General features: G+C 31.2%; 2 protein-coding genes across 2 annotated transcripts; both read left to right on the plus strand.

Annotated features, from left to right (window-relative positions):
- The first annotated feature begins 1,275 nt into the window (after positions 1-1,275).
- Positions 1,276-3,691, plus strand: LOC124362220 (uncharacterized transcriptional regulatory protein TBS1-like). Its single transcript, XM_046816540.1, has 2 exons — positions 1,276-1,400; positions 1,964-3,691. The coding sequence occupies exons 1-2, from the start codon at positions 1,304-1,306 to the stop codon at positions 2,368-2,370; spliced, it is 504 nt and encodes a 167-aa protein (XP_046672496.1). The 5' UTR covers positions 1,276-1,303; the 3' UTR covers positions 2,371-3,691.
- Positions 3,692-13,837: 10,146 nt separating this feature from the next.
- LOC124362221 (serine protease 29-like) lies at positions 13,838-15,202 on the plus strand. The gene is made up of 2 exons (XM_046816541.1): positions 13,838-13,966; positions 14,660-15,202. Exons 1-2 carry the CDS (start codon positions 13,933-13,935, stop codon positions 14,971-14,973), a joined length of 348 nt encoding a protein of 115 aa, XP_046672497.1. The 5' UTR covers positions 13,838-13,932; the 3' UTR covers positions 14,974-15,202.
- The last annotated feature ends 1,437 nt before the right edge of the window (positions 15,203-16,639 follow it).

A 16,639-nucleotide genomic window follows, 5' to 3' on the forward strand; every position in this document is an offset into this window, starting at 1 on the left:
GAAATTTTTGGGAGACACTAGAAGTTTTCAAATTCACCAAACGAAAATTACTTTCCACATGCGCCACTACCCAAAGGATATCTCCTTATGTAAACTGTAGAAGAAAATAGACGGGGTTCTGATGTTTTATTCGCCCTGCATATAAAAAGGGAAAATATCAGGACATATTCGGAATTAGTATAGGAAAAATTCATGCTCATGGTAATGATTGGAGAGTAAAATTTGTCAACAATTAAACTTTTCCATACTTTCATATTATTCATATATCGGTAGGGAACGACTTTTTGTTCATTCAGAAAACAAGATAAGGAAAAAATTGTATGAGATTATTCCTAAAGGGGACTTTGACCTAACAAGAAGCCTAAACTCAATGAGAAAACCTGAAAATTAGGGCACTTCATGTAGATTACCCCTTATTTTGTCTCTAATGTTGAAACGATACAAAAAGTTTCTTTTAAATTTCTTTGTAGTTTTTGCATCTCTTCAGACGGATGTAGATTCCAGATTCCAGGAGTTAAGTCTATAACATCAGATTTCTAACGATGCACTAAGCGAAAGGGAAATGGGGCTATACTCAACATTCGCGCCTAAAAGAACCTTTGCACTGATCCGTAGTGACAGGATATACCGAATTGGTATGGTAAGTGGTCGTGTCACTTCCTCTCAAGATCCCATGTAGTTAGTGCATGAAGAGAAGGCTAGCTGAGAGACTGTCAAATCGGGCAAGGAAAATACCCTCATGTTGGACTTGAAAAAACCTGTTAAATTTAGGAAATCAAACGGCCTTCCTCCGCACTTAATTAGATCACCAACCAGCCCTTATAACCCTAATCTCTCGAAATTTATTAATTTGTCGCTTCTGGACCTCCATTAGATTGGCCAGTTTAAAGTGACGCATCGGTTTTTTGCTGTACCCAGTATAGGTTTTACTGGCAGGTATAAAAAAACGAGAAGTGAAACCTTCTAAGGAAAACAAATGATTGGACACCATTAACCAGTATTAGAACGGTAACACCCTACTAATATTGCGGAGAAATTAATGTTTGGGCTTGCCTCTAGCAATAGCCAATAGGAGAAATCTTATTTACACGGTCATAAAATATACTGCTTTCCTACGATAAAAGCAGGAGTTCTAATAATAGAGACGAAGGAATTCACGTGAGAAAATAATAATTTTATCGTGGGAACAATATTTTTCCTTGAAGTGCTCGGAAAGGAAACCACACAGTTTTGATAACTTTCCGCAAGCTAATTTATCAACGAATCAACCGGATTTCACTGCTCCAAATTAGGTTAGTAAAACATGAAACTCCTCACGTACAACATGACACCTTTCTTATTGTGTACTATTAGTTTCCTGTTTGTAACTGATGCCTTTGTTCTCAACCAACAAGAAATAGGCAAGTTCATTTTCTATATACTACATACAAAATATACAATAAATTTATCATATTCCATAATCATTATGTATCAGTTCTAATGCTGAGAATAAAAAATCTGATGTATAAACAAATATTCAAAGCTATATAATAATTGAATTATATTTTAAATTACAAAACATATATAGTAATTTTATTCAAGTAAAGCACATTGAGTCTCTTGAACACATGTTTGAGGTTTAAGTTCTTATATACACATATAAATTATGTAATATTTATAATAATGTTTTTAAATTTAAGTTTGATTTATCACCTAGAATGCGATAATTGCAGTAGTATAGTACCTAGACCTGCATAAACGTTTGTATACTAAGTTGAACACAATAAATATGTGTATCTGAGATATGACCTATTGGTTGGAAGGATGATTCAGTTCCCCCTCTCCGCCTCCGGCACTAGAATTGTCGACCTATAGCTATCAAATAAATGCAATAACTTAAATAATATTAAATTAAATTAATAAACAATTCTAAAGAAAATCCATTTTTTAAAATAACATAAATTATTATGGTGCTTTTTTACAGGAAAGGCCATCCTGACACATTTTGAAGCTGGAAAAGAAGATTCTTTTGAAGATGACGAATTCATCATAGACTCTTCTACAACAGAAAACTCAAAAGACTTAAGTCGACTTAATTTCAAACATAACTCAGAAGACGATGCCTTTATTGACGACCCTTTCATCGTACATTCCTCTACCAGAGAACCTTCACTGATCCATCATGCTCATGACATTTCCCTTAACTCTTGGAAAAAAGATAATAAGAATCCTACTAATAAAGCAGTAAAATTTGCTCCTTCACCTAAGGATGATTATGATGATGATGATTATGATGACGATGATTATAATGATGACGATGATGATTATGACGATGAAGATGAACATGATGATGAATATGATGATGATGATGATGATGAAGATGATGACTAACAATGATGACAACGGTATCGATACAGGTAAAAATGGATTATTGTATCATAAAAATGTGGCTAGTAAGAAGAATCTAAACTGGTAGAATTAAGCTTAATTTTATTTGTTAGTTAGTTTAAAATTGTATTTGATCTGATGTTTAAATGTTACATTAATTACATTTTAATCGAAGAAATGCAACTCTTTGATATCTTATTATTTTTTTTAGAAAATATGTCATTTTACTTATAGAGCAATTACATTGCATGTGTAAGCAATTATTACTATTGTACTATTGGAATTAATAATTGTATATATAAATAAGGGACATGTCTTTACTGACTTACTTATTGGTTCATCAATGCCCAGAAAGACTATAAAATATATGGATATGAAATTTATTACATAGTTTATCTTGTACTCTAGATGCGAAACAAGGAAGAGGGTTTCTCTCTAACCTCAGGAATCCGACATTGGCCTCTAAAGTTGTAAAAATAAGGAATGTATTGCTGCAAACAATAAAATAGTTTTTTAAAAGGGATGTGCTGCTCGATTTAAAACAATTTATATACTCAATACATGAGTACATTGATATTCGTACATAACGAATTCTAAATAGTACAACTCTTATCGTTCGTTTCCAATTCCAATATATTCAAAATACTTTATTAATATTGAAAAAAATCATCAAAAATGCATAATATACTTTTTGATAGCAACGAGATTTAATGTATATGCATTAATATTCTCGTGTATAAATAAAAATCAAATGCTGTTGCACATCAACTGGAGATGATTTTTGTATTGAAAATGGTTAGACATATGACATATGACATATTACTAAATGTTAATAAAAACACTACTTTTCCAATTTGTTTATTTTTTGGACGAGGCCTTTCGAAACCTTTGGTTTTTATTTTTGGTTTTTATTAACATTTAGTAATATTTAAAGAATTTTCCAATTACTCCATAAGAGTTACTGCAATTACTGCATAAAAGTTACAGTTATGGATTGTCTTTGAGTAAGGGAATTATACAATTTTTTATCTGTCGTAAATATTGTTGAATACTAACATATATTGTACTTATTAATAACACGAGAGCCTTTTCTAGTAACATCTGTTTGAAAAAAAGTAATATCGATTATTGCCATGTTACTTGTGAATAGTTTATAATGATGATTTTTTAAATGTAAATCTTAGACAAGGGAAACCTTTAGTTCTTTATTATAGCTCAATAATATCAGTTTTATTATGTTTTTATAGTTATGTTATTATATTTATCTCTAGTGCGATTGTTTGGAAATATTCATAACCGTTTAATTAAATTCATTGAAGCATGAGATATTGAGTATATTAGTATGTCCTGTTGCTGATCTGCAGATCTGACGAAGCACAAGAACTGGCCGCTGGTGTATCACGACGAGGGGTCTGGTTCGATTACTCCACCGATCGTTGGCCCAACGACCCAAACATTAGTTTAGTTTTAAATAAGAGGGTCGTTGGCCCAACGATCAGTGGTGTAATCGGACTGATTTGTTTCATAAAGTAAAACATAACTAAAATGGGTCGTTGGCCCAACGAACCTTATTTACACTTTAAACAGTAAATTTACAATCAAGGTTCGTTGGCCCAACGATCAAAAATTTACTTACAAATACTAATAGCGTATATGGGTCGTTGTGCCAACGACCCTATTGCAGTAACAAGTTAAATTGTTGAATGCAGGTTCGATTACACCACTGTTCGTTGGGCCAATGACCCGTTTTATAATTTATAGAGGTTCGATTACTCCACTGGGTCGTTGGCCCAACGACCCGATAAAATAAAACATTGCATTTCAAATGAAAAGGGTCGATTACTCCACTGACCGATTAGTCCATTATTGTCAAGGGCAGGCGGCACGGCAGCTGCTCCTCCTGCGCTGTAGTAATTTTATCTTCATTATGAGCGTGAATACATTTAATGAAAATATAAATACATATAACGATAAACATTATTATAAATTATATACTAATTAAATGCAGGTATGAGGTAACTTGTACATTATTATTTTTTTTGTCGGTAAAGAAAAAACTACATTGGTTAATATAAACGTAACATATTTTTATTTCCTATTTATTTACGTCATTGACGCGACTAAATATACATATGTGTATATACAATTTTTATAAACGGCAAAAGCGTGATTTAATCTTTATTGAAACTACGTTAGTATCAATTTTGAATCAAATAGCCATTGTATAATGTTCTAGTAGTAATTTAAATTCATAGTAATTTAAACATTTTCGTGTATCTGATACATTTCTTCAGATGGATATAAACTACATTTACAGTACATATTAAAGAAAACTATCAATCATTAAAACTTAATTGAGAATATGTTGCCAACTTTAAAATAGAAACCTCTGAAGAAGTAATGTTGATTGTTAATTGGATGTGAGAGAAGGCATTACATTATCTTATAACGGGTATTTTATATGAGGTAATCTATAACTGTAATGCAGCTGTTAGACTCTTAGTTATAAGTAGAATAGTGTAATTTGTGGTTATATATTAGAAATACAATGTTATTAGTGATGTCGCAAAAAGAATTCAAGTTTCACATGCAACTGACCACTACTAGAGCTTTCCATAAGTTTGAGATTATTCTTTTGATGGTGTTGTCTTCCTCAATTTCTTTCCAAGTTGAAACATGCAAACTTGAATTGATGTCTCCGTGACAAACCTTGTTATAATTTCTTTGGCATCTTCATTGTAGCTTTGTACGCTGTGATGGCTGATGTGAAGAGTGACAACTGTCGACCGTAACATGAAGTCGCAGTCAACGAGTTTATTTACATGATTTTATTCAGTTTTCATTGAGCCTGGTGGTTTTCTTTTACAGTTAATTTACATCATAAAAAATAGTAAACGGATTAGTTCTTCGGTTGACACGGCCGGTGTCATAACCAACTATTTTGGCCTAACCGTGGAAAGCTAACCTCAGTCATAATATTGTTCCGGTTTAAGATCTGTTGTTTAAGATAGTTCTCCATATAAAAACCAATACATTGTAAGAATTTAATTGGGTAAGCATCGTTTCGACGTGGTTTGAACTGCACAACGAAGATGTTATCAAATGATGTAGCTCGTCTTTTAGTATTTAAGGTTATTATATTTATATTAACAACTACCGAGAAGTGTTCTATGAAATTTTTAAAACCCTAAAATTTGTGTACATTATTTACTTTTACTCTATATTATTGTCCAGTATGACCTAGATAGTGAAGCAGTGGACCTGTACAGAAGGAGAATCAATCGTGCCCATTAGGCAAACTAGGTGGCCACCAAAACGGCAGGTTTTTGAGGGGCGGCTAAAAGAAGAAAAATTAAAAAATGTGTATAAATTATTTTACAGAAACCGAGCCAAAAATACATAAAATAGGCTCGTGTCACTTTAAACTCAACCTTTATCATATCAAACATTACTTAGAGTGTCAGCGTAAACCTTAGGTAAATTGACTATAGTGCTAGAAGCCTATGTAGTTACCCTCTATTTAAAAGTGAAGACAGCAACAGTGTTAGTGTTGTGTTAGGGGTTGGGCGTGATGTGGCCTCGAAAAGCATATTGTCGGATCGCTTTTATAACCCCATTACTACTTTTTGTCTAAACCTTTACTCAAGTCAGTGGATCAATCAATAACTAAGCTAGTTTTGAGGGTTTTTTATCGACACTGTGTAGTTTTTATTAGGGGTATCTAATGTAGCTTGATGATGCGAGCATCCCATACGTAAGAGGACACGCTAGTAGCTGCCGCCTGCTCACCCGAGGCTCTATGTTTAACATGAAGCAAAATTGAATGGAAAATAGGCACTTGACTTGTCTCAAACTTGATTTGTCAATCTTTATTCCACAAACAGACTTTATAGTGAAACGCCTGAGGGTTTTGACCTCGGATTACAACTACAGTGAATGCACGTATATGGTCGATGTGGTATTTTGTTTTTCAGACTATAAATTGCAATATTTATCAAATTCTTTGTGTAGGTATTTTTATTGTTTAAACAAATTACTTTAAAAAATTAATCTTTGAGCATCTAGTTTTGCTTTAAATGGTATTTTTTCGTATCAAATGTGAAATGTCACAAAGTGTCACCTAAATAGATGTAGAGAAACATTATTAAGAACACCACTCTTCTTGTTGTGTTTTTGTTTATATGTAGGGTTGTCGAGCTCTTGAAATGTAGTAAAACATGGAGGGGAGAGCGGAGCTGCAGGTATAAAGTACAGTGGAAATATATAATATTTAAAATAATATAATGTAGCCTTATTTTCACATAGTTCAGTGCCTAGTAACGAGGATTGTTATTACTAGGACAGTTTGTTTGTCTAAATTGTAAGCTTTTGAACAGTATATAAATTGTACTCACATCTCGTTACCATGTACTGTATATACAAGTTTTGTTATTTAATAGGAATCAACCCAACCTTCTCCTATATTGGTGACCTCGACGTGATCTAAACACGTAACCTTCTGATCTGGAAAAGGTTAGGTTGATGCCTATTAAATAATAACACTTGTATATAGGTTAACGAGATGTGTATTTATTGAGTATAATTGATAGACTGTTCGAAATATTACAAAGTGTCTTTATAATAACAACGACCCTCTTTACGAGGCACCGAACCACGTGGAACTATTGTCACATACATGTATAATATCATAAGCCTATTTCTTATTTCAAGTATAGTAAATCCCTATTCGAACAATACTGCTGGACGGTGTACTGATCTATAGATTTTAAACAACATTTACATGTCCAAATGTTAAACTACAGAGACGAAGTTCTAGGGCCAACTTCACATTTCTTTCACAACAATCCTAGAGGATTTAGAGACCCATTGAATTTAACCGAAACTAACATGTGGATTCCTTGGAATAAATGACGATCATTTTTTAATCCAATTTCTTTTGAACACAAGGGGCGCAGTTCAAGAGCATAAATGTTTTTCGGACAACTTCCTTTGCATGGCAATGGGAGTGGGTGTATAAAGTTTCAGGGGAATTAACTTACTTATTGACTTGAAATTTTGCTTGAATTATCATTTCTGCATAAGGAACATTGGTTTTATGATGCGTGCTATGGGATTTGCATGAGTGTTAGGAAACATTTTTACATAATTATCTTATAAATAACCACGATGAAAACGAAAAAATATTGAATAAACAAATTTGTAAGTAGACTTTATTACAAATTAAAACAAAGAATTATTTTTTGAGGCACAAAATTAGTACAGTAGTATCAAGGATATTTTAGTATTTCTGTCATGTTTGTGCCTAAGTTCACGGAGCCGATTATCGAGGGGATTGAAGTATTTCCTTGGTCATCAATAAATTGTGATAACGACATGTTCTGTCAATCAAGCGAAGAAGAGCAGGAAGATATAGAAGACAAGACAACAGCACAGAGACCAGGAAGTAAGTGCAAGGCCACACAGATAATCTGGCTTCTGGGAACGAGGGCATAATAATAATTTTCGATCAATAACCTAAATTATGGCTGCTTAAAAAATTCTTCCTCTTCATTCGTCCAATATCAAGCACAAAGCCTGAAACTTCATAACCGCCTAAATTGTTGAAATAAAGAAACATTTACTTTGCTATATTTTCATTCATATAACTGTCCCGAAAAATTATTGACGTCAGTGATTTCCGTTGATAAATGTCGTAATCACCAAAACAAATACGTTTGGCTTCGTCAGCCCTAAAACCCTTACTTTCTAATAAAATGCAAAACAAAACGGAAACCTATTTTCAACGTCTAACATTTCACTCCTAAGATTAATATTACAGTTTTCATTATGCATTGTAATATTTTCACCAGTTGATGCCCAAGTTTATGAATTAACGCTTTTACAGGAACTACATTTTACTTAATTTTTGTACATGAAAAACAAAATCAGCGAATTCATTAATTTAAATTACCTCATTGGCCTAACTGTTGATTTGAGCCGACTTTACATTAAATCAAGTTTAAAATGTAGTAGTCAGAAATGTACAATGTGCATGATATTAAAACCAAGCCTGACATAATAATTCTTAAGTTTAAAATTAAGTTTTCTTTTAAAATCCGTAATATTTTTTAAATGACATACCATTTTATTACATTGTTATTCTCTTTGTTTGATATTCCAAGTTCACACATATCAAAGTTGTTGTTTATATTTTGCTTGTATCCAATTCTCTTTTACTACTAACCTAATGATTAAAATAAAATTATAAATTACTTTGGTTAAAAATAACTGTCGGGCTTAAAATTTATTCAAATAAGGTAAGCAAAATATAAAATATTTATATTTCATAGAAATATTTTATGGATACAAATTCACTATAAAAAAATTCACTAATTCTTGATAATTTAAAAGATATTTTTATTGAGATTATTTTTAAAATAATTCCACTATCGATATATTGTGATCAAACAATAACACATCGTTAAATAGTGTGGATTTATTTCATAATTCTTGTATCAAAGAATAAGTGTTTGTAATAAGGAGGGGGACTGATATCGTTTATAAAAGTTAAACATTGCAGATTATTTCAAAAGAATATTCATCTTAGCGAAATTATTTAAATAGAATTTAATTCAATAATTCAGCTAAATCCATTACATCCTACACGGAACCTGGCTTTATTTTATGTAACTGGCAATGTAGTAATCGACAAATACTATCTGTACGTCTTTATGTATAAATCTTGTGTTATATTTTTCCACAGTGTGTCATGTTATGTTATTTGTATTTTATAATTGTTTGATTCCAAAGATCTAAGATTAAATATTCAAATGATTAGAAAACATTTTTAAGTGAAAGTGGTTCATCGATCGAAGATCACATAACCGTAGTTCAAAATTGCATTCTTGTGTAATAATGTGTTAATAACTTGTGTCAAATGTCACACACCATAAAATATGTAAATAACAATTCTAACTGTAGTTATAACTATATATTTTGTAACAATTATACATTTTTACATGATATTATGGACCTTGAGAAATCTAACAATAATGTGTTTTAAAGATACAAAATAATCCTTGATAAATTTCATAACTAAAAATAATTAGTTTAAAATGGCGTTAAAACGTTATATATGATATTATTTTGATATATATATATATATATATATATATATATATATATATATATATACACACAATCTAACATTTGATTACATATCAAACCACTTATACTTTATGTCAACCTTATTTTATAAGTATTAAAAAGGCAATGATAAAAACAAAATATCATCATATAATTATATAACCATTTGTAGATACAAGTGCTGACATAATAGTACTTATTCCTACTAATATGTATATCTTTTATTTTAGCATTTAATATTTATCGGGTTACTTTATCATATATGAAATATTTTCTAGATACATTAGTATCTAGAGAACAACATATTAATTGAAATCCTAAAAAAGTAAAACATTGTCCTGCAAGAGGGCTTAGAAGGAGACGGAGAATGAAGTAGTGAGACTAATCGACCCTCTGGTCGCTTAAACGAGCTAATGCAGCGGCGTGGGTCGTGAGCCAACGCCTGGAGGCGTAATCGGCCCTCTTTTGAACATCGTTTTGAAGATTAATTCCATTAAGGTTCGTTAGCCCAACGACCCCGTTCAAATATTATTGCTTAATATTAATTCATTGTCCAATTACACCACTGACCGTTGGCCCAACGAACTAATCCTTGTAATCAAAACAACCCAGTAAATCAAAACTATAAGGTTCGTTGGGCCAACGACCCCTATATTTACAATTTACAGAAACTAAACAAATAGGGTCATTGGGCCAACGAGCCAATGGAGTAATCAAACCTATGTATGTTTGTAAGATGGGTCGCTGGGCCAATGACCCTCTTTACAAATTACACTTCTTTCAGGAGGGTCGCGGAGTAATCGAACCGTCCCCACGTCGAGAACTGTGGCCGCAGCAAACTGTCGCTGGCTCGCATTTCTATTGGTGGCCGCAACGCTGATATAGGACAATACTCGTGGATTGCAGTCTTGTCTACAGATGTAAGATTTATACAACAATAAGAAGGATATGATCATATTTTTGTTGGGATGTTTTATAATTTGTAAAGAATTCAAAATTCAATTATTACAGCCATTATTGTAAGTACTAGTAAGTTTTAATCAATTTATATTTAACTGTATGTTTTTGTTCTATATCACTGTTATAAATTTAAAACTGATTATTAATCTGTAATATCTTTGCATCTACAAAGAAATTTTCAGAGACAGAAACGGCCAAACACAAAATAACCGAATTGTCAAAAGTTGTGTGGTACAGTGGGAGCGCCCGTAAGTGGGAGATCCGGGTTCGAGTCCCGGTCTAGCAAGTACTTTTTGTGATTCAATGTTTATTGAAATAAAATTATGCTATTGTGTGTGTGTGTGTGTGTGTGTGTGTGTGTGTGTGTGTGTGTGTGTGAGTGTGTGTGTGTGTGTGTGTGTGTGTGTGTGTGTGTGTGTGTGTGTGTGTGTGTGTGTGTGTGTGTGTGTGTGTGATTATTTCTAAATCTCAGAACTTAGATTAAAGGAACCATGTCATTGACAGCGTTCCATTCCGTGTTATTCCGTGTATGTCAACGTAATCTCTCTTTTGATATTAAAGAGGACCCTAATACTCGAATAACATTTAGTCAGCAGATACACAAGAAATCGTATTTAAAAAACCCTTTAAGATGTTCCATTTCATATACTCACGAGAACTAAATCTTTACCATACTAAGCATAAGCTTCTTTTTCATTGTTTTCTAGTAGAAAACAGACATATTTTACAACAATAATATCAGCTTTCAGGAAGGATCTGGAGAAGGGAAGTTGTGGAGGAACCCTCATCTCTAGGAACTACGTCCTCACAGCGGCTCACTGTTGCTTTGAGGACAAGGATCGAATTGAACTCGAATTGTGAGTACAAAATTTGTATGGTATCTAAGAATGTCAGGGAGACAGGCGTGTTTCAAAAGTTAGAATTTACAACCATAGTTACAAAATTCGTATGCAACTAAATTAATGATGTAAAACACACTCTTCGGTACTAAAAAATGTATTATTATGCAGTTTATAAATGATATACTTGATGCCACTTTGAGTCATGAAATCATATTATGTTTATAGTCCAGCTTCATTTACTGTATTTATACAAGGATTTGATACGATCTTTATTTATGCTTGGAATGCGAGGTTTCTGCTACAGTTGCTTTCTTTATTCTCTCCAAAACACACGTTACATTGGGAGAATATGATGTTCATCACACACGAGACTGCCTCAGAGGAAACTGCGCACATAAACCGGTGGAAATGGAAGTTTCGTTAGTTCAAAAACATCCTCTCTGCAGAACGAAGAACTTTGGGTCGTATGATGTTTGCTTAGTTCGACTCCTCTCTAATGTCCAATTTACAGGTATTTTACTTATATTAATACCTATTTAAAGTAAATATATCATTTATCGTAGTTTTTTATATTTATAATTTAGGGACGATATTTGAAAGAGTTCAAATACAACTGAATTTATACAATAAAACATATGTTGCACAGTGACAAAATAATGTTATCAGTGTTGCTACTAGGGTCTAATAATTATTTGCGTTATTTACTACAAAACACTTTAAATTTTATTCTGTTCCCTCAATTGTCTTTTATAAGATTTAAGCTTTCAAGTGGATTTAATGTATACAATTGATATAAAAGTGTCCAAATATACCACGTCCGCTACCAGTGGTCACAGGAACACTCTGTGGTGTTGTGGATTAGACATTGTAACGTTCGTTAGTCAAAGTGTTAAATACTGCGGATATTTATATTCTTTTACTGCTGAGACTTTAACTTGTGTCTTTAACAAAATAGACTTTCAAAGGAAGATTTCTAAGGAAAGTAATTATAAATTAACACCTTACGACAGTATGGCTTTAAGTATTGCATTTGTTAAAAATATGTTGGACATATAAATGGATTTTAAAGAATTGGTTACCAGGAATATATATTTTTATAAACTTGTAAGCATTTTTAGTTATAGTAACAAAATAAAAAATATTTAAAATGGTTTCAACAGTCTCAATAATGCGTATAATTTGATATTATTTTATCTTAGCTATTGCAAGCTTTGAATTGATGAAACTTAGTCGGCTTTTGAAGTTTTGGAAGAGCATATTTTTAATTTGATACAACATTCACATAATTTAACATGTTTAATATATTTTCAGAACTTTGTCAAAGTTATTTATTAGTTTTTAAGCCTGTTAACTTTAAATGTTGGCATTTATAAAACGTAATAAATTTTAAAAACTCATAAAAAACACATTATTAAACTAACAGCTTTAAAAATTAAAAAATCCAGCATTCTATTAGGTATCTTGCGCATATAACTGAATATTAGGGCACTAGAGACTAATTTTGACTCTATAAAAAAGAAAGGTGTTGAAATCTGTTTTAAGATTTATTTAAAAGTTAAGATGTATTAGTTATTCCATAACTGGTGGAAATATTTTTGAACTTAATTTTTGAACCCTCAGAAATCGAAAGCCATTCTAACATCCACACAGGTTATTAGGATTGCCAAAAGCAAGAAGTAAGTATTGAAACAATTGAACTTTTTCAGAGAATTCTGCTGATCTTTTTGAATGGTAAACACAAGCTTATATTTCCACCAAACGTACCAACTATTATATTATTAAAAACAAAAATTATTTACAGTTATACATATTATTATAAATGTAATTCGTATAGTACAATAAAAACTATAAATAAGAAGTTCAATTTTTACAACAAATATTGTATACCTTCTTAAGCTTTTGATTTTTAATTGGTAATCAAACAATCATGTAATTAATGAATTATTTATATACGGACGGTTTAATTTGAGTCATAAAGACACTGATGCCTCCAAAGCCAACATTACATAAGCTCATAATTCTTTTTGAGCAGTAGATAACTTAATATCAATTAATTAAAGAGCAGTTAATACTATACAAATTTGATATATAAAAATAAAGCTAAAACTAATAAAATCCAAAAAGAAATGTTTAATAAATGAAAAGTAACTATTACATATAACAATGATTTACCATAGAGAACATGGTTAATTACATTAATAAAACTGTTTTTTTTTTTTTTTTTTTTTTTTTTTTTTTAATAATTTATTAGAAAAAAAAACGGGTTTGAGTAAAAATCCGAATCGAACATCTGATAGTAGTTCGGAACTAGGAAATCCGTTAAATAAACAACTATCTTTTAGTATTCAAATAAAAAACATTAAAAAACTTAATTTTAATTTCGAAATACTTTGCATAATTTAATATTTAAAATACATAAAATTATTAGATTTTATAATTTTCTGAGTGGTTAGTTACATTGCTGTCGGTGTTGATAATTAATACGTTAACGTAGGTAACGTTCCTAAACCGATTATTTAGCAGATAATGACCGCATACAAGTGTTATATACCTGTAAAGTGTGATTGCAGATTATATACAACCAATATGTCTACCTTCTACGTTGGAAACCGATGAGAAGAATTTATACAATAAAACCATGACAATCGCCGGATGGGGAACCATGGAGAATCGTTAGTATTTTGCATTTTCTTTGTAGTTACTTTCAGGGATTTATACCAAACCATTATGGATGGCTGATTAGTAAACCAGACAGACCTGTTAGTAATCTAGTTGTCTCTGATAACGGTACAATGCAAAGAGTTCATTTTGATCGTCTTTATCACAGATCTTTTTATTGGACCTCTTCAGACGAGCGTTGACTCCAGGTTCAAAGAGTCAAGTCTGTTACAGTGCCAGACTTCAGATGAAGCACTAAGCTAAACTCAAAATTAGCACTAAAACAATTATTTCATATTTATGGTTATTCCAAGTTGTTTCTCAGTAAAACTGGATATAGGATTATGACGGTTAAAGGGTTATATAGGATTATAAAGGTTTAATAAATGTGTTGTTTTTGGGTACAAGGTTCCTAAAAAGTTATTTACTCTTAGTTAGGGATCTCAGGTTAATATTTTTGTATTAGGCAAATATTTTTAAGCAATTTTTCTTAAAATTTCCAATTAGTCATGCTTTTAAAGGTGTTGATGGTTGAAGTTGAATGAATTTGAAATTTGATTTTTACTATCTAAAATTAGGTACATTTTTTATATTACCTCTGCAAGTTAACTTTAAAACCTTTTCTGGAACGTTCATTGTATTATGCGTTGATAGTACCAACCAGTAATGAATATTATAACCAATAATACATGGTTTATTTCATGCAGATCCCCAAACCGTACTACCACATGTACTCCAAGAGTTAGACGTTGTCGTCAAACCTTCGGGAGTATGTGATATTATAGTGTTGGACTGGGAGAGTCAGATCTGTGCAGCAGGGACGGGACCTGCTAAAAGCCCATGCCCTGGAGACTCTGGAGGTCCTCTCATGTATTACAACACCACAGGAGAGGGCAGATACATGCTTATGGGGGTAGTCTCCGCTGGCACCCTTTGCTCCAATGATGATCCTGACACCAATCCTGGCGTCTACGCCAGAGTGTCCAACGTTATGCCTTGGATCTTAAATAATATCCGCTAACAGGAAGAAAACATGTTTCCTTATTCATTGAACTTGTTTATTGGTAGTGTTTGTTGTTGACTGATGAGCCTGTAGTTGTTAATGTTGAACACACTTAGTTCTAATATATATTTTTAGTCTCTGAAAATAAAGATTTTAAAAGTTTTAATATGTTATACATTGAAGATAAATTACATATGTGCTATCTTATAAAAAACACTAATCATTTTTAAAACTTAGTGGACATATATTACTTAGGTGTGAATGGTATGTTTGAGTGTAAAGTAATTAAATTGTATTTTAAATAAAACTGTTAATTACAACAAATAATAAGCATAGTTGTATAACGAAAAAACCACCCTTACACATAGCTCTAAAATGGACCAAAATCTGATCCGAAAAGGTATGGAGGATTAATGTACCACTCTTGCTAATGCTGAAATATGTTTCTATAATATTATAAATGCGATTGGTAAAATAATTGATATGTTTTTAAACATTTAGTGTGGTTAAGTTGAATTATTTATGCTTATTTAAATAATACCTAAATAAAACCAGTGGTACAGCATTCTACAAAGAACGTATAATTTAAATGCATATTAATATAACGTAAAGGCCATAAAAATGAAACCTGTACGGATCTAAGAGCAATAAAGACAAAATGGATTAATTGAAAAAATTGGTAATTCAGTTCAAATTTGGGTAAATGGGTTTTAATTTTAAATAATGCATTTATTTCTAAAAGCGCTATTTTTAAAATATAGACTTTTATAACATTGTTTGGAAATGAAATTGAAATGTCACGTCAACTAATAATAAAAATCCATATTGACGTAATATTTTGTCACAGTAGACATTAATTATAATATACAGGTTTTTCAGAAAAGGGTGTCTCAAATTCAGTAGTAGAATTTGATTGATATCTATAAAATGATGTTATTAAAATATACTATGTTTAGCACTCCTTTTGACAATAGACAATGAGGTACTATTACTATAAAATAATATAGAAACTTGCCTATGTGGTTAAGTTGAATTATTTATGCTTATTTAAATAAGACCTAAATAAAACCAGTGGTACAGCATTCTACAAAAAACGTATAATTTAAATGCATATTAATATAACGTAAAGGCCATAAAAATGAAACCTGTACGGATCTAAGAGCAATAAAGACAAAATGGATTAATTGAAAAAATTGGTAATTCAGTTCAAATTTGGGTAAATGGGTTCTAATTTTAAATAATGCATTTATTTCTAAAAGCGCTATTTTTAAAATATAGATTTTTATAACATTGTTTGGAAATGAAATTGAAATGGCACGTCAACTAATAATAAAAATCCATATTGACGTAATATTTTGTCACAGTAGACATTAATTATAATATACAGGTTTTTCAGAAAAGATTGTCTCAAATTCAGTAGTAGACTTTGATTGATATCTATAAAATGATGTTATTAAAATATACTATGTTTAGCACTCCTTTTGACAATAGACAATGAGGTACTATTACTATAAAATAATATAGAAACTTGCCTATGTGTTTATATAAATTTCTCCAACGATAAAAAATATATGTTTTAACTCTTGGGTAGTACCAAAGTTCCAAATAATATTTTATAGTAGGCATATATTACACCAAGTGTCACGCATCAGTCTTCGCTGCAGTTAATTGTACGTTTTTAAAT

This window comes from Homalodisca vitripennis, chromosome 5 (genome assembly GCF_021130785.1).
Source record: "Homalodisca vitripennis isolate AUS2020 chromosome 5, UT_GWSS_2.1, whole genome shotgun sequence".
Taxonomy (NCBI): domain Eukaryota; kingdom Metazoa; phylum Arthropoda; class Insecta; order Hemiptera; family Cicadellidae; genus Homalodisca; species Homalodisca vitripennis.

Excerpts from the sequence above, each read along its gene's own strand:
- LOC124362220 (XM_046816540.1), top strand. The coding sequence starts at position 1,304 with ATGAAACTCCTCACGTACAACATGACACCTTTCTTATTGTGTACTATT. Across the intron at positions 1,401-1,963 it reads TCTCAACCAACAAGAAATAG|GAAAGGCCATCCTGACACAT; the intron begins GCAAGTTCATTT and ends GCTTTTTTACAG.
- LOC124362221 (XM_046816541.1), top strand. The coding sequence starts at position 13,933 with ATGACAATCGCCGGATGGGGAACCATGGAGAATC. Across the intron at positions 13,967-14,659 it reads ATGGGGAACCATGGAGAATC|ATCCCCAAACCGTACTACCA; the intron begins GTTAGTATTTTG and ends TATTTCATGCAG.